Genomic DNA, 20082 nt, shown 5'->3' on the forward strand with positions numbered 1-20082 from the left:
CCATAGAGCCACATAGAACCCTACAGGAGCCCTATAGAACCCTATAGGGGCCCCATAGAACCCCACAGAGACCCATAGATCCCTATAGGCCCCATAGATCCTATATGACCCTATAGGCCCCATAGAGCCCCATAGGACCCACTTTGAGCCCTATAGGATCCTATAGAACCCCACAGATCCCTATAGGACCCCATAGAGCCCCATAGATCCCCATAGAGCCCCATAGATCCCTACAGGACCCCATAGAGCCCTATAGGACCCCCATAGAGCCCTATAGGATCCTATAGAACCCCACAGATCCCTATAGGCCCCATAGATCCCTATATGACCCCATAGATCCTATATAACCCTATAGGCCCCGTATACCCTATAGGCCCCACAGATCCCTATATGACCCCATAGAGTCCCATAGAACCCTATAGGAGCCCCATAGAACCCCATAGAACCCCACAGGACCCCATAGAACCCCATAGAGCCCTATAGGATCCTATATGACCCCATAGAGCCCATATAACCCTATAGTTCCCCATAGATCCCTATATGACCCCATAGAGCCCCATAGAACCCTATAGACCCCATATAACCCTATAGGAGCCCCATAGAGACCCCACAGAGCCCTATAGGACCCCATAGAGCCCCATAGAACCCCATAGAGCCCTATAGACCCCATAGAGCCCCATAGAACCCTATATGACCCTATAGACCCCATAGAGCCCCATAGAACCCTATAGGAGCCCCATAGAACCTTATAGGCCCCATAGAGCCCTATAGATCCCCATAGAGCCCCACAGGACCCCATAGGAGCCCCATAGAACCTCACAGGACCCCATAGAGCCCCATAGAACCCCATAGATCCCTATAGGACCCCATAGAGCCCCATAGGACCCACTTTGAGCCCTATAGGATCCTATAGAACCCCACAGATCCCTATAGGACCCCATAGAGCCCTATAGGACCCTATAGGAGCCCCATAGATCCCTATAGGACCCCATAGATCCCTATAGGATCCCCATAGAGCCCTATAGGATCCTACAGAACCCCATAGATCCCTATAGGCCCCATAGATCCCTATATGATCCCATAGATCCTATATAACCCTATAGGCCCCATATAACCCTATAGGCCCCATAGATCCCTATATGACCCCATAGAGCCCCATAGAACCCTATAGGAGCCCCATAGAACCCCATAGAGCCCCACAGGACCCCATAGAACCCCATAGAGCCCTATAGGACCCTATAGGAGCCCCATAGAGCCCTATAGGACCCCATAGATCCTATATGACCCTGTAGGCCCCATAGATCCCTATATGACCCCATAGGAGCCCCATAGATCCCTATAGGACCCCATAGAGCCCTATAGGAGCCCCATAGAGCCCTATAGGCCCCATAGATCCTATATAACCCTATAGGCCCCATAGATCCCCATAGAGCCCCATAGATCCCCATAGAACCCCATAGAGCCCTATAGGACCCCATAGAGCCCCACAGAACCCCATAGATCCCTATAGGACCCTATAGGAGCCTCATAGATCCCTATAGGACCCCATAGAGCCCCATAGATCCCCATAGAACCCTATAGGATCCTATATGACCTCATAGACCCTATATAACCCTATATGACCCCATAGACCCCATATAACCCTATAGGCCCCATAGATCCCTATATGACCCTATAGGCCCCATAGATCCCTATATGACCCCATAGATCCTATATAACCCTATAGGCCGCGTATAACCCTATAGGCCCCATAGATCCCTATATGACCCCATAGAGCCCCATAGAACCCTATAGGAGCCCCATAGAACCCCATAGAACCCCACAGGACCCCATAGAACCCCATAGAGCCCCATAGAGCCCTATAGGATCCTATAAGACCCCATAGACCCCATATAACCCTATGGGCCCCATAGATCCCTATAGGACCCCATAGAGCCCTATATGAGCCCCATAGACCTTTATAGGCCCCATAGATCCCTATATAACCCTATAGGCCCCATATAACCCTATAGGATCCTATATGACCCCATATAACCCCATATGACCCTATAGGCCCCATAGATCCCTATATGACCCTATATAACCCCATATAACCCTATAGGCCCCATATAACCCTATAGGATCCTATATGACCCCATATAACCCTATAGGCCCCATATAACCCTATAGGATCCTATATGACCCCATATAACCCTATAGGCCCCATATAACCCTATAGGCCCCATATAACCCTATATAACCCTATAGGCCCCATATAACCCTATAGGCCCCATATAACCCTATATAACCCTATAGGCCCCATATAACCCCATATAACCCTATAGGCCCCATATAACCCCATATAACCCTATAGGCCCTATATAACCCCATATAACCCTATAGGCCCCATATAACCCCATATAACCCTATAGGCCCCATAGATCCCTATAGGATCCTATAGAACCCCATAGATCCCTATAGGACCCCATAGAGCCCCATAGATCCCTATATGACCCTATAGGCCCCATAGATCCCTATATAACCCTATATGACCCCATAGACCCCATATAACCCTATAGGAGCCCCATAGAGCCCCATAGAGACCCCATAGAGCCCTATAGGACCCCATAGAGCCCCATAGAACCCCATAGAGCCCTATAGACCCCATAGAGCCCCATAGAACCCTATATGACCCTATAGACCCCATAGAGCCCCTTAGAACCCTATAGGACCCCATAGAGCCCCATAGATCCCCATAGAACCCTATGGACCCCTTAGAGCCCCATATAACCCTATATGACCCTATAGAGCTCATAGAGCCCCACAGGACCCTATAGGAGCCCCATAGAGCCCTATAGGACTCCATAGAGCCCTATATGACCCCATAGAGCCCCATAGAACCCTATAGGAGCCCCATAGAACCCCACAGGACCCCATAGAACCCCATAGAGCCCCATAGAGCCCTATAGGATCCTATAGAACCCCATAGATCCCTATAGGACCCCATAGATCCCTATAGGACCCCATAGAGCCCTATAGGAGCCCCATAGATCCCTATATGACCCCATAGATCCTATATAACCCTATAGGCCCCGTATAACCCTATAGGCCCCATAGATCCCTATAGGACCCCATAGAGCCCCATAGAACCCTATAGGAGCCCCATAGAACCCCATAGAACCCCACAGGACCCCATAGAATCCCATAGAGCCCTATAGGATCCTATATGACCCCATAGAGCCCATATAACCCTATAGTTCCCCATAGATCCCTATAGGACCCCATAGAGCCCTATATGAGCCCCATAGACCTTTATAGACCCCATAGATCCCTATATAACCCTATAGGAGCCCCATAGAGCCCTATAGGCCCCATAGAGCCCCATAGAGACCCCATAGATCCCTATAGGAGCCCCATAGACCCCATATAACCCTATATGACCCTATAGGCCCCATATAACCCCATATAACCCTATAGGCCCCATATAACCCCATATGACCCCATAGACCCCATATAACCCTATAGGATCCTATAAGACCCCATAGACCCCATATAACCCTATAGGCCCCATAGATCCCTATAGGACCCCATAGAGCCCCATAGAGCCCTATAGGACCCCATCGAGCCCCATAGATCCCCATAGAACCCTATAGGACCCCATAGAGCCCTATAGGATCCTATATGACCCCATAGACCCTATATAACCCTATAGGCCCCATAGACCCCATATAACCCTATAGGCCCCATAGATCCCTATATGACCCTATAGGCCCCATAGATCCCTATAGGACCCCATAGAGCCCCATAGAACCCCATAGATCCCTATAGGAGCCCATAGAGCCCCATATAACCCTATAGACCCCATATAACCCTATAGATCCCTATATGGCCCCATAGACCCCATATAACCCTATAGGCCCCATAGAACCCTATAGACCCCATAGATCCCCATAGAACCCCATAGAGCCCTATAGGACCCCATAGAGCCCCACAGAACCCCATAGATCCCTATAGGACCCTATAGGAGCCCCATAGATCCCTATAGGACCCCATAGAGCCCCATAGAACCCCATAGGACCCTATAAGAGCCGCATAGAGCCCTATAGGACCCCATAGAGCCCCATAGATCCCCATAGAACCCTATAGGACCCCATAGAGCCCTATAGGATCCTATATGACCTCATAGACCCTATATAACCCTATATGACCCCATAGACCCCATATAACCCTATAGGCCCCATAGATCCCTATATGACCCCATAGAGCCCCATAGAACCCTATAGGAGCCCCATAGAACCCCATAGAACCCCACAGGACCCCATAGAACCCCATAGAGCCCTATAGGATCCTATATGACCCCATAGAGCCCATATAACCCTATAGTTCCCCATAGATCCCTATATGACCCCATAGAGCCCCATAGAACCCTATAGACCCCATATAACCCTATAGGAGCCCCATAGAGCCCCATAGAACCCCATAGAGCCCTATAGACCCCATAGAGCCCCATAGAACCCTATATGACCCTATAGACCCCATAGAGCCCCATAGAACCCTATATGACCCTATAGACCCCATAGAGCCCCATAGAACCCTATATGACCCTATAGACCCCATAGAGCCCCATAGAACCCTATATGACCCTATAGACCCCATAGAGCCCCATAGATCCCTATAGGACCCCATAGAGCCCCATATGACCCCATAGACCCCATATAACCCTATAGGATCCTATAAGACCCCATAGACCCCATATAACCCTATAGGCCCCATAGATCCCTATAGGACCCCATAGAGCCCCATAGAACCCTATAGAACCCTATAGGCGCCCCATAGAGCCCCATATAACCCTATAGGCCCCATAGAACCCTATAGGATCCTATATGACCCCATATAACCCTATAGGCCCCATAGGCCGCCATTGCCCCTCCCCCCCCCGTCCCGCTCCCACCTCAGCGCTCCACTTCCGCTCCGCCCCCCCCACTCAAACAACTTCCGGCCACGTGACTCCCGCTGTCCAATCCCCGCTCCTCAACCAGCCCCCCTTCATAGTCCCGCTCCCTTTTAGCCGCGCTCTGATTGGTCGATATGCGGACTTTGGCGGCACGTGACGCGGCGTCGACCAATAGCAAACGGGCTTTAAGCGTCGCCTAGGCAAAGGACCCGGAAGTGCGGAGCTGAGCGCTGATTGGTGGAGAGCGACACGAGCGATAAAACCGGATTTAAAGGGACCGCGACCCCATAAAGGACCAGAATGACCCTATAACCCCATAGCGACCCTATAACCCCATAGCGACCCTATAACCCCATATAGGGCCCTATAACCCCATATAATGACCCTATAACCCCATATAGGGGCCCTATAACCCCATATAATGACCCTATAACCCCATATAGGGCCCTATAACCCCATATAATGACCCTATAACCCCATATAGGGGCCCTATAACCCCATATAGGGCCCTGTAACCCCATATAGGGGCCATATAACCCCATATAGGGCCCTATAACCCCATAACGACCCTACAACCCCATATAGGGGCCCTATAACCCCATATAGGGCCCTATAACCCCATATAGGGGCCTATAACCCCATATAGGGCCCAATAACCCCATATAATGACCCTATAACCCCATAATGAACCTATAACCCCATAACGACCCTATAACCCCATAACGACCCTATATCCCCATATAGGGGCCCTATAACCCCATATAGGGGCCATATAACCCCATATAGGGCCCTATAACCCCATAACGACCCTATAACCCCATAATGACCCTATAACCCCATATAATGACCCTATAACCCCATATAGGGCCCTATAACCCCATATAATGACCCTATAACCCCATATAATGACCCTATAACCCCATAGCGACCCTATAACCCCATATAGGGGCCCTATAACCCCATATAGGGGCCATATAACCCCATATAATGACCCTATAACCCCATATAGGGCCCTATAACCCCATATAGGACCCTATAACCCCATATAATGACCCTATAACCCATATAGGACCCTATAACCCCATATAGGGCTCTATAACCCCATAATGACCCTATAACTCCATAGAATGAACCTATAACCCCATATAGGGGCCATATAACCCCATATAATGACCCTATAACCCCATATAGGGACCCCATAAGGTCCCCATAACCCCATATAAGGACCCCATAACCCCATATAAGACCTTATAATGACCCCATAACCCCATATAAGGTCCCCATATCCCCCTATAAGGACCCCATATCCCCCTATAAGGACCCCATAGCCCCATATAAGGACCCCATAACCCCATATAAGACCCTATAAGGTCCCCATATCCCCATATAAGGTCCCCATATCCCCCTATAACGTCCCCATAGCCCCATATAAGGACCCCATAACCCATATAATGTCCCCATATCCCCCTATAACATCCCCTATAACATCCCCTATAACATCCCCTATAACATCCCCTATAACATCCCCTATAATATCCCCTATATCCCCCCCGGCCCCATAGATCCCATATAAGGACCCCATAAGGACCCCATAACCCCCTATAACGACCATATAACCCGATGTAAGACCCTATAAGGACCCCATAACCCCCTATATGGTCCCCATATCCCCCTATAAGGTCCCCATAACCCCATAGAAGGTCCCCATAACCCCATATAAGGACCCCATAACCCCATATAAGGTCCACATATCCCCCTATAAGGACCCCATATCCCCCTATAAGGACCCCATAACCCCATATAAGGTCCCCATAACCCCATATAAGGTCCACATATCCCCCTATAAGGACCCCATATCCCCCTATAAGGACCCCATAACCCCATATAAGGTCCCCATAACCCCATATAAGGACCCCATAACCCCATATAAGGTCCACATATCCCCCTATAAGGACCCCATATCCCCCTATAAGGACCCCATAACCCCATATAAGGTCCCCATAACCCCATATAAGGTCCACATATCCCCCTATAAGGACCCCATATCCCCCTATAAGGACCCCATAACCCCATATAAGGTCCCCATAACCCCATATAAGGACCCCATAACCCCATATAAGACCCTATAGTGACCCCATAACCCCATATAAGGTTCCCATAGCCCCTATAAGGACCCCATAACCCCCTATAAGGACCCCATAACCCCCTATAAAGACCCCATAGCCCCATATAAGGTCCCCATATCCCCCTATAAGGACGCCATATCCCCATATAAGGTCCCCATATCCCCCTATAAGGACCCCATATCCCCCTATAAGGACCCCATAACCCCATATAAGGTCCCCATATCCCCCTATAAGGACCCCATATCCCCATATAAGGTCCCCATATCCCCCTATAAGGACCCCATATCCCCCTATAAGGACCCCATATCCCCATATAAGGACCCCATAACCCCATATAAGACCCTATAAGGACCCCATAACCCCATATAAGGTCCCCATAACCCATATAAGGACCCCATAATGACCCCATAACCCCATATAAGGTCCCCATATCCCCCTATAACGTCCCCATAGCCCCATATAAGGACACCATAACCCCATATAAGACCCTATAATGACCCCATAACCCCATATAAGGACCCCATAACCCCATATAACGTCCCCATAACCCCATATAAGAACCTCATAACCCCATATAATGACCCCATAACCCCATATAAGAACCTCATAACCCCATATAATGACCCCATAACCCCATATAAGACCCTATAATGACCCCATAACCCCATAATGACCCCATAACCCCATATAAGGACCCCATAACCCATATAAGGACCCCATAATGACTCCATAACCTCATATAAGGACCCCATAACCCATATAAGGACCCCACAATGACCCCATAACCCCATATAAGGACCCCATAACCCCATATAAGACCCTATAATGACCCCATATTCCCCTATAAGGACCCCATAACCCCATATAACGTCCCCATAGCCCCATATAAGAACCTCATAACCCCATATAATGATCCCATAACCCCATATAAGACCCTATAAGGACCCCATAACCCCATATAAGGACCCCATAGACCCATATAAGGACCCCATAACCCCATATGAGACCCTCTAATGACCCCATATCCCCATATAAGGTCCCCATATCCCCCTATAAGGACCCCATATCCCCCTATAAGGACCCCATAACCCCATATAAGGACCCCATAACCCCATATAAGGACCCCATAGCCCCATATAAGGACCCCATAACCCCATATAAGGACCCCATATCCCCCTATAAGGACCCCATAACCCCATATAAGGACCCCATAACCCCATATAAGACCCCATAAGGACCCCATAACCCCCTATAAGGACCCCATAGCCCCATATAAGGACCCCATAACCCCATATAAGACCCTATAATGACCCCATATCCCCCTATAAGGACCCCATAGCCCCATATAAGGACCCCATAACCCCATATAAGGACCCCATAACCCATATAAGGACCCCATAATGCCCCCATAACCCCATATAAGGTCCCCATATCCCCCTATAACGTCCCCATATCCCCCTATAAGGACCCCATATCCCCCTATAAGGACCCCATAGCCCCATATGAGGACCCCATAGACCCATATAAGGACCCCATAACCCCATATAAGACCCTATAATGACCCCATATCCCCATATAAGGTCCCCATATCCCCCTATAATATCCCCTATAAGGTTCCCCTATAACATCCCCTATAACATCCCCTATACATCCCCTATAATATCCCCTATATCCCCCCGGCCCCATAGATCGGTTATGGGGGGGGAGGGGCCGTTACTCACCTTTGCCCCCTGGGGGGAGAAGCCGGTAGTAACTGCGCTATGGGGCAGCGACCGGCACGGCCCTATAGGGCCAGATATGGGGTCAGATATAGGGCCAGATATAGGGCCACATATAGGGCCAGCTATGGGGTCCTAATGACTGCAGGTAAAGGGATATGGGGGGTTTTGGGGTCGTTATGGGGTCCCTATAGGTGGCTATGGGGTCCCTTTAGAGGGTTATGGGGTCGTTATGGGGTCAGCTATGGGGTCAGATATAGGGCCAGCTATAGGGCCAGCTATGGGGCCAGCTATGGGGCCAGCTATGGGGTCCTAATGACTGCAGGTAAAGGGATATGGGGGGTTTTGGGGTCAATATAGGGGGTTATGGGGTCTTTATAGGGGGTTATGGGGTCGTTATGGGGTCCTTATATGGGGTTATGGGGGGTTATGAGGATGTTATATGGGTTTATGGGGTCGTTATAGGGGGTTATGGGGTCGTTATAGGGGGTTATAGGGTCGTTATGGGGGGTTATGGGGTCGTTATTGGGGGTTATGGGGTCCTTATAGGGGGTTATGGGGTCGTTATAGGGGGTTATGGGGTCCTTATAGGGGGTTATGGGGTCGTTATATGGGGTTATAGGATCGTTATGGGGTCAGCTATGGGGTCCTAATGGCTGCAGGTAAAGGGATATGGGGGGTTATGGGGTCGTTATGGGGTCCCTATAGGTGGCTATGGGGTCCCTTTAGAGGGTTATGGGGTCGTTATGGGGTCAGCTATGGGGTCAGATATAGGGCCAGATATAGGGCCAGATATGGGGCCAGCTATAGGGCCAGCTATGGGGTCCTCATGGCTGCAGGTAAAGGGATATGGGGGGTTATGGGGTCGTTATAAGGCATTATGGGGTCTTTATAGGGGGTTATGGGGTCGTTATGGGGTTATGGGGTCGTTATATGGGGTTATAGGGATCTTATATGGGGTTATGGAGTCATTATGGGGTCGTTATGGGGGGTTATGGGGTCGTTATGGGGTCCTTATAGGGGGTTATGGGGTCGTTATGGGACCTTATAGGGGGTTATGGGGTCGTTATAGGGCGTTATGGGGTAGTTATGGGGTCGTTATAGGGGGTTATGGGGTCCTTATATGGGGTTATAGGGACCTTATATGGGATTATGGAGTCATTATGGGGTCCTTATAGGGGGTTATGGGGTCGTTATGGGGGGTTATGGGGTCCTTATAGGGGGTTATGGGGACGTTATATGGGGTTATGGGGTCGTTATATGGGGTTATAGGGTCGTTATGGGGTCAGCTATGGGGTCCTAATGACTGCAGGTAAAGGGATATGGGGGGTTATGGGGTCGTTATAGGGCGTTATGGGGTCCCTATAGGTGGCTATGGGGTCCCTTTAGAGGGTTATGGGGTCGGTATGGGGTCAGCTATGGGGTCAGATATAGGGTCAGCTATGGGGTCAGCTATGGGGTCCTCATGGCTGCAGGTAAAGGGATATGGGGGGTTATAGGGACGTTACTGGGGGCTATGGGGTCTTTATAGGGGGTTATGGGGTCGTTATGGGGTTCTTATAGGGGGTTATGGGGTCCTTATAGGGGGTTATAGGGACCTTATATGGGGTTATGGGGTCGTTATAGGGTCCTTATAGGGGGTTATAGGGTCGTTATGGGGTCCATAGGGTCCTTATAGGGGGTTATGGGGTCGTTATGGGGTTCTTATAGGGGGTTATGGGGTCGTTATGGGGGGTTATGGGGTCGTTATATGGGGTTATGGGGTCCTTATAGGGGGTTATGGGATCGTTATAGGGGGTTATGGGGTCGTTATTGGGGGTTATGGGGTCGTTATTGGGGGTTATGGGATCGTTATAGGGGGTTATGGGGTCCTTATAGGGGGTTATGGGGTCCTTATAGGGGGTTATGGGGTCCTTATATGGGGTTATAGGGTCGTTATGGGGGGTTATGGGGTCGTTATGGGGCCAGCTATGGGGTCCTCATGGCTGCAGGTAAAGGGATATGGGGGGTTATAGGGTCTATATGGGGACCCGAGTGGGCTATGGGGTCGTTATGGGGCCGTTATGGGGTCACCTATGGGTTATGGGGTCAGCTATGGGTTCAGCTATGGGGTCGGCTATGGGATCCTAATGACTGCAGGTAAAGGGATATGGGGGGTTATGGGGACCTTATAGGGGGTATTAGGGTCGATATGGGGGGTTATAGGGTCGTTATGGGGGGTTATGGGGTCGTTATTGGGCCAGCTATGGGGTCCTCATGGCTGCAGGTAAAGGGATATGGGGGGTTATAGGGACGTTACTGGGGGCTATGGGATCGTTATAGGGGGTTATGGGGTCGTTATGGGGTTCTTATAGGGGGTTATGGGGTCCTTATAGGGGGTTATAGGGACCTTATATGGGGTTATGGGGTCATTATGGGGTCCTTATAGGGGGTTATGGGGTCGTTATGGGGTTCTTATAGGGGGTTATGGGGTCCTTATATGGGGTTATGGGGTCGTTATGGGGGGTTATGGGGTCGTTATAGGGTCCTTATAGGGGGTTATGGGGTCGTTATAGGGACTTAGAGGGACGTTATTGGGGGTTATGGGGACCCCAATGGGTTATGGGGTCCCTATAGGGGGTTATGGGGTCATTATGGGGTCCTTATAGGGGGTTATAGGGTCCTTGTAGGGGGTTATGGGGTCGTTATGGGGGGTTATGGGGTCGTTATGGGGGCTTATGGGGTCCTTATAGGGGGTTATGGGGTCGTTATGGGGGCTTATGGGGTCCTTATAGGGGGTTATGGGGTCGTTATGGGGGGTTATGGGGTCGTTATGGGGTTCATAGGGTCCTTATAGGGGGTTATGGGGTCGTTATGGGGGCTTATGGGGTCCTTATAGGGGGTTATGGGGTCGTTATGGGGGGTTATGGGGTCGTTATGGGGCCAGCTATGGGGTCCTAATGGCTGCAGGTAAAGGGATATGGGGGGTTATGGGGTCCGTATGGGGCCCCATAGAACCCTATAAGAGCCCCATAGAGCCCCATATTCAACCCCCATTTTAAGACGCCCATATTAACCCCCTCATTTTATTCTCCCCCCTTTTCTCCCCCCCATTACCCCCTATTTACCCCCCTCCCCCCTTATTACCCCCTTACTACCCCCTTCCCCCCTAATTACCCCCATATTACCCCCCTCCCCCCTTATTAACCCCTATTTACCCCCCTCCCCCCTTATTACCCCGCTCCCCCCTTTTTACCCCCCTTATTACCCCCTTCTCCCTTACTACCCCCTTATTACCCCCTTTCCCTTATTACCCCCCTATTACCCCCTTATTACCCCCCTATTTACCCCCTTCCCCCCTTATTACCCCCTTATTCCCCCCTTCTCCCTTATTACCACCTTTATTACCCCCCTCCCCCCTTTACCCCCCCTTATTACCCCTTTCCCCCCTTATTACCCCCTTTGTTACCCCCTTCCCCCCTTATTACCCCCTTATTACCCCCCTACCCCCCCATATTCCCCCCTCCCCCCTTATTACCCCCCTACCTCCCCTTATTACCCCCTATTACCCCCATATTCCCCCCTCCCCATCCTATTTACCCCCATCCCCCTTATTACCCCCCTATTTACCCTCCTCCCCCCTATTTATCCCCTTATTACCCCTTATTACCCCCTCCCCCCTTATTACCCCCCTACTTCCCCTTATTACCCTCTCCCCCCTTATTACCCCCCTAACCCCCTTATTACCACCCTAATTACCCCCCTCTCCCCCTTATTACCCCCCTTATTACACCCTATTTACCCTCCCCCCCCCTTTATGCCCCCTTATTACCCCCTTATTACCCCATTTTACCCCCCATATTACCCCCCTTCCCTCCTTATTACCCCCTCCCACCTTATTACCCCCCTTATTGCCCCCTTTTACCCCTCTTTTACCCCCCTCCCCTCCTTTACTCCCATATTACCCCCCTCCCCCCTTATTACCCCCCTTATTACCCCCCTCCCCCATATTTACCCCCTTCCCCCTTATTACCCCCCTTATTACCCCCCTTATTACCCCCCTACCCCCCCATATTCCCCCCACCTCACCCTATTTACCCCCATCCCCCCTTATTCCCCCCCTTATTACCCCCTTATTACCCCATTTTACTCCATATTACCCCCTCCCCACCCTAATTACCCCCTTTACCTCCTTATTACCCCCCTATCCCCCATATTACCCCCCTACCCCGCCTTATTACCCCCTGCCCCCTTATTACCCCCCTTATTATCCCCCTACTCCCCCATATTACCCCCTCCCCACCCTAATTACCCCCTTACCTCCTTATTACCCCCCTTATTACCCCCTTTCCCCTTTATTACCCCCCTTATTACCCCCCTCCCCCCTTTATTACCCCCCTACCCCCCATATTTCCCCCTTCCCTCCCATATTACCCCCCTTACCTCCTTATTATCCCCCTATTTAACCCCCTATCCCCCATATTCCCCCCTCTCCCCCCTATTTACCCCTATTTACCCCCTATTTACCCCCTCCCCCCTTATTACTCCCCTTATTACCCCCCCTGGCCCCTCTTACCCCATTACCCCCCATATTACCCCCCTCCCCTCTTATTACCCCCCTATCCCCCATATTACCCCCTTCCCCCCTTATTACCCCCCTACTGCCCCATATTCCCCCCTCTCCCCTTTTTTCCCCCCCTTATTACCCCCTTATTACCCCCTTATTACCCCCCTCCCCCATATTTACCCCCTCACCCCTTATTACCCCCCTTATTACCCCCCTACCCCCCCATATTACCCCCTCCCCACCCCATTTACCCCCTTACCCCTTAATTACCCCCTATTTACCCCCCATATTGCCCCATTCCCCCCTTATTACCCCCCTATGTACCCCCTTACACCCTTATTACCCCCTTATTACTCCCTTCCCCCCTTATTACCCCCCTACCCCTCTTATTACCCCCCTTTTTTCCCCCTTTCCCTTATTACCCCCCTTATTACCCCCTTCTCCCCCTTACTACCCCCCTTATTACCCCTTTCCCCCCTTATTACCCCCTTCCCCCCTTATTACCCCCTCCCCCCTTATTACCCCCTCCCCCCTTATTACCCCGCTTATTACCCCCCTTCCCCCTTATTACCCCCTCCCCCCTTATTTACCCCCCTACCTCCCCATATTACCCCCTTCCCCCCTTATTACCCCCCTTACTACCCCCCTATTTACCTCCTCCCCCCTAATACCCCTTATTACCCCACTTATTACCCCCCTACCCCCCCATATTACCCCCTCCCCACCCTAATTACCCCCTTACCTCCTTATTACCCCCCATATTACCCCCTTCCCCCCTTATTACCCCCCTACCTCCCCATATTACCCCCCTCCCCCCTTATTACCCCCTTATTACCCCCTTATTACCCCCTTATTACCCCCTTATTATCCCCTTTATTCCCTCCTCCCCCTTATTACCACCCTACCTCCCCTTATTACCCTCTCCCCCCTTATTACCCCCCTTTATTACCCCCCTCCCCCCTTATTACCCCCTTATTACCCCCCTCCCCCCTTATTACCCCCTTTATTACCCCTTTCCCCCTTATTACCCCCTTATTACCCCCTTATTACCCCCTTCCCCCCTTATTACCCCCTTTCCCACCCTTATTACCCCCTATTTACCCCCCCCCCATATTTACCCTCTTCCCCCTTATTACCCCCCTTATTACCCCCTATTTACCCCCTCCTCCCTTATTACCCCCCTTATTACCCCATTCCCCCCTTATTACCCCCCTATTTACCCCCTCCCCCCTTATTACCCCCCTACCCCCCCATATTCCCCCCTCCCCACCCTAATTACCCCCCTTACCTCCTTATTGCCCCCCATATTACCCCCTTCCCCCCTTATTACACCCCTACCTCCCCATATTACCCCCTACACCCCCTTATTACCCCCCTACCTCCCCATATTACCCCCTTCCCCCCTTATTACCCCGGTTATTACCCCCCTCCCCCCTTATTACCCCCTTATTACCCCCTTATTATCCCCTTTATTCCCTCCTCCCCCCTTATTACCACCCTACCTCCTCTTATTACCCTCTCCCCCCTTATTACCCCCCTTATTACCCCCTTTTACCCCCTTTTTCCCCTCTTTTTACCCCCCTCCCCCCTTATTACCCTCTTATTATCCCCTTTACCCCCATATTATCCCCCTCCCACGCTATTACCCCCTATTTACCCCCCTCCCCCCTTTATTACCCCCTTTACCTCCTTATTACCCCCCTACCTCCCCATATTCCTCCCTCCCCCCTTATTACCCCCCTTCCCCCTTATTACCCCCCTATCCCCCCATATTACCCCCCTTATTACCCCCCTACCCCCCCATATTCCCCCCTCCCCACCCTAATTACCCCCTTTACCCCCTTATTACCCCCCATATTACCCCCTTATCCCCCCCTATTTACCCCCTCCCCTCTTATTACCCCCCTACCTCCCCATATTACCCCCTTCCCCCCTTATTACCCCCGTTATTACCCCCCTCCCCCCTTATTACCCCCCTTATTACCCCCCTCCCCCCTTATTACCTCCCCTACCCTTCCTTATTACCCCCCTACCTCCCCTTATTACCCCCCTCCCCACCCTAATTACCCCCTTCCCCCTTATTACCCCCATATCCCCCCCTCCCCCTATTTACCCCCTATATCCCCCCCCAGCCTCCCTCTTACTCCCCCTCCCCTCCCATTCCTCCCCCTCCCAACCCTTTCTCAACATCTACCCCAACATCTTCCCGGCCTATTGGGGTCAGAACATCATCCTGGACCCCCGTCCAGCCCCCCGTAATTACACCCTGTGTTCCTGGTTCCGGGCCCAAAGCACCTACATAAGGAAAGAGATCGGATCCATTTACCCACCCGACCCCAAGATGGTTGTGGGGCCGGATTTCAGCCATAGGGAATTGATCCGGATGCACGGCTGCGTCCTGTCCATATTTACCCTAAATACGGACGATTCGGGATTTTACACCGTCATCATACGGGATCCCAGGATCATCACGGCCACCTACAACCTCACTGTGCTGCGTGGGTGCTGCCCCATAGAACACCATTACCGACCCTATATCCACCCCATAAACCCCTTATATGACCCTATATCCCCCATATGGCCCCATAACCACCCTATATCCCCCCATATCTCCCCATATCCCCCCCATATCCCCCCCATATCCCTCCATAACCCCCTTATATGACCCCATATCCCCCATATGGCCCCATAACAACCCCATATCCCCCATTACCGACCCCATATCCCCTATTCAGCCGTCCCGAAGCCTCATATCCCCCATATCCCCCATGTCCCCCAATACCGACCCCATATCCCCCATAACCACCCTATATCCCCCATAACCACCCCATATCCCCCCATATCTCCCCCCTATCCCCCATATCCCCCATTACCAACCCCATATCCCCCATATCCCCCATTACTGACCCCATACCCCCCATATCCCCCCATTACTGACCCCATACCCCCCATATCCCCCATTACCGACCCCATATCCCCCATTACCGACCCCATATCCCCCATATCCCCCATTACCGACCCCATATCCTCCCATAGCCCCCCATATCCCCCATATCCTCCATTACCGACCCCATATCCCCCATTACCGACCCCATATCCCCCATTACTGACCCCATATCCCCCCATACCCCCCATATCCCCCCATATCGCCCCATATCTCCCCATAACCCCCACGTATCCCCCCATAACCACCCATATCCACCTTATATGACCCCATATCCCCCCCATATCACCCCATATCCCCCCATATCACCCCATATCCCCCCCATATCCTCCCATATCCCCCCATATCCCCCATATCCCCCATTACAGACCCCATATCCCTCATTACCCACCCCATATCCCCCATATCCCCCATTACCGACCCCATATCCCCCATTAACAACCCCATATCCCCCATATCCCCCATTACTGACCCCATATCCCCCATATCCTCCCCCATATCCTCCCCCGTATCCTCCCGTATCCCCCATATCCCGCATTACCGACCCCATATCCCCCATATCCCCCATTACCGACCCCATACCCCCCATATCCCCCATTATCAACCCCATATCCCCCATATCCCCCATTACTGACCCTATATCCCCCATATCCCCGATATCCCCCATTACCGACCCCATATCCCCCATATCCCCCATTACTGACCCCATATCCCCCATTACCGACCCTATATCCCCCCCTATCCCCATATACAGCCGTCCTGAAGCTGCTGACCGTGCCCAAGGTGTCCCCATATCCCCCATATCCCCCCCATATACCCCATTACCAACCCCATATCCCCTATATCCCCCATTACTGACCCTATATTCCCCATATCCCCCATATCCCCCCTATATCCCCCATTAATGACCCCATATCCCCCATTACCGACCCCATATCCCCCATTACTGACCCCATATCCCCCATATCCCCCATATCTCCCCGTATCCCCCCCATATCCCCCTATATCCCCCCATATCTTCCCATAACCCCCACGTATCCCCCCATAACCACCCCATAACCCCCTTATATGACCTCATATCCCCCCATATCCCCCATTCCCAACCCTATATCCCCCATATCCCCCCATATCTCCCCCATCTCCCCCATATCCACCATTACCAACCCCATACCCCCCCATATCCCCCATATCCCCCATTACCGACCCCATATCCCCCATATCCCCTATATCTCCCCATTACCAACCCCATATCCACCATATCCCCTATATCTCCCCATTACCGACCCCATATCCCCCATTACCGACCCCCTATCCCCCCTATCCAGCCGTCCCGAAGCGCCTGACCATACCCAAGGTGTCCCCATATCCCCCATATCCCCCCATATCCCCCATATCCTCCCATATCCACCATATCCCCCATTACCGACCCCATATCCCCCCCTATCCCCCATATCCCCCATTACCGACCCTATATCCCCCATATCCGCCATATCCCCCATTACTGACCCCATATCCCCCATATCCCCCATATCCCCCATTACCGACCCTATATCCCCTATCCAGCCGTCCCGAAGCCGCTGACCATACCCAAGGTGTCCCCGCTGGACGTGCTGGTGCTGGAGGAGCGGACGGTCACCCTGACGTGTCACCCCCCCTGGGGCTCCATGTTGTTGTGGTGGCAGCGCGGGGCCGCCATGTTGGCTCCCAACCGGAGGATGATGCTGTCGAGGGACAACAGGACCCTGAGGGTGATCGAGACGTGGAGGGGGGACGCGGGGCAATATGTCTGTTATGTGAAGAACCCCCTCAGCCACAACCATAGTCAGGAGGCCAGGATCACTGTGGCCTGTGAGTGGGGTTGTTGTGTTGTTGTGTTGTTGTGTTGTTGTGTTGTGTTGTTGTTGTGTTGTTGTGTTGTTGTGTTGTTGTGTTGTTTTGTGTTGTTGTGTTGTGTTGTTGTGTTGTTGTGTTGTTGTGTTGTTGTGTTGTTGTTGTGTTGTTGTGTTGTTGTGTTGTGTTGTGTTGTTGTGTTGTTGTGTTGTGTTGTTGTGTTGTTGTGTTGTTGTGCTGTTGTGTTGTTGTGTTGTTGTGTTGTTGTGTTGTGTTGTTGTGTTGTGTTGTTGTGTTGTTGTGTTGTTGTGTTGTTGTGTTGTTGTGTTGTTGTGTTGTGTTGTTGTGTTGTTGTGTTGTTGTGTTGTGTTGTTGTGTTGTGTTTTTGTGTTGTTGTGTTGTGTTGTGTTGTTGTGTTGTTGTGTTGTTGTGTTGTTGTGTTGTTGTGTTGTTGTGTTGTTGTGTTGTTGTGTTGTTGTGTTGTTGTGTTGTTGTGTTGTTGTGTTGTTGTGTTGTTGTGGAGGGGGACGCGGGGCAATATGTCTGTTATGTGAAGAACCCACTGAGCCACAACCATAGTCAGGAGGCCAGGATCACTGTGGCCTGTGAGTTGTGTTGTTGTGTTGTTGTGTTGTTGTGTTGCTATGGGGTTGTGTTGTGTTGTGTTGAGCTGTTGAGTTGCTATGGGGTTGTGTTGTGTTGTTGAGTTGCTATGGGGTTGTGTAGTTGTGGGGTTGTGTTGTGTTGTTGTGTTGTGTTGTTGTGTTGTTGTGTTGTTGTGTTGTTGTGTTGTTGTGTTGTTGTGTTGTTGTGTTGTTGTGTTGCTGAGTTGTGTTGTGTTGAGCTGTTGTGTTGCTATGGGTTGTGTTGTGTTGTTGTGTTGTTGTGTTGTGTTGTTGTGTTGTTGTGTTGCTATAGGGTTGTGTTGTTGTGTTGTTGTGTTGTTGTGTTGTGTTGTGTTGAGCTGTTGAGTTGCTATGGGGTTGTGTTGTGTTGTTGTGTTGCTATGGGGTTGTGTTGTGTTGTGTTGAGCTGTTGAGTTGCTATGGGGTTGTGTTGTGTTGTTGTGTTGCTATGGGGTTGTGTTGTGTTGTGTTGAGCTGTTGAGTTGCTATGGGGTTGTGTTGTGTTGTTGTGTTGCTATGGGGTTGTGTTGTGTTTTGTTGAGCTGTCGAGTTGCTATGGGGTTGTGTTGTGTTGTTATGGAGTTGTGTTGTTGTGTTGTTGTGTTGTTATTGGGTTGTGTTGTTATGGGGTTGTGTTGTGTTGCTATGGGGTTGTGTTGTGTTGTTGTGTTGTTGTGTTGTGGTTGTGTTGTGTTGTGGTTGTGGGGTTGTTGAATTGTGTTGTGTTGTGTTGCTATGGGGCTGTGTTGTTGTGGGGTTGTATTATGTTGTTATGGGGTTGTGTTGTTGTGTTGTTGTGTTGCTGTGTTGCTGTGTTGTGTTGTTGTGTTGTGTTGTTGTGTTGTGTTGTTGTGTTGTTGTTGTTGTGTTGTTGTGTTGTTGTGTTGTTGTGTTGTTGTGTTGTGTTGTTGTGTTGTTGTGTTGTTGTGTTGTTGTGTTGTTGTGTTGTTGTGTTGTTGTGTTGTTGTGTTGTGTTGTTGTGTTGTTGTGTTGTTGTGTTGTTGTGTTGTTGTGTTGTGTTGTTGTGTTGTTGTGTTGTTGTGTTGTTGTGTTGTTGTGTTGTTGTGTTGTTGTGTTGTTGTGTTGTTGTGGAGGGGGGACGCGGGGCAATATGTCTGTTATGTGAAGAACCCCCTCAGCCACAACCATAGTCAGGAGGCCAGGATCACTGTGGCCTGTGAGTTGGGGGGCTGGGAAGGGAGGGGATGTGGGGTTGTGTAGTTGTGGGGTTGTATAGTTGTGTTGTTGTGTTGTTGTGTTGTTGTGTTGTTATGGGTTTGTGTTGTTGTGTTGTGTTGCTGTGGGGTTGTGTTGAGTTGTTGAGTTGCTTTAGGGTTGTGTTGTGTTGAGCCGTTTGAG

At 51.0% G+C, this 20082-nt stretch overlaps 1 protein-coding gene across 1 annotated transcript; it reads left to right on the top strand.

The window, feature by feature from the left end:
* The first annotated feature begins 11022 nt into the window (after nt 1–11022).
* Nucleotides 11023–18651, top strand: LOC146751936 (cell adhesion molecule CEACAM2-like). The gene is made up of 4 exons (XM_085533449.1): nt 11023–11043; nt 15456–15821; nt 17831–18143; nt 18621–18651. Exons 1-4 carry the CDS (start codon nt 11034–11036, stop codon nt 18649–18651), a joined length of 720 nt encoding a protein of 239 aa, XP_085389575.1. The 5' UTR covers nt 11023–11033.
* The last annotated feature ends 1431 nt before the right edge of the window (nt 18652–20082 follow it).

This window comes from Coturnix japonica, unplaced genomic scaffold (genome assembly GCF_054131305.1).
Source record: "Coturnix japonica strain WE unplaced genomic scaffold, WE-NBRP24 Scf060, whole genome shotgun sequence".
NCBI lineage: Eukaryota > Metazoa > Chordata > Aves > Galliformes > Phasianidae > Coturnix > Coturnix japonica.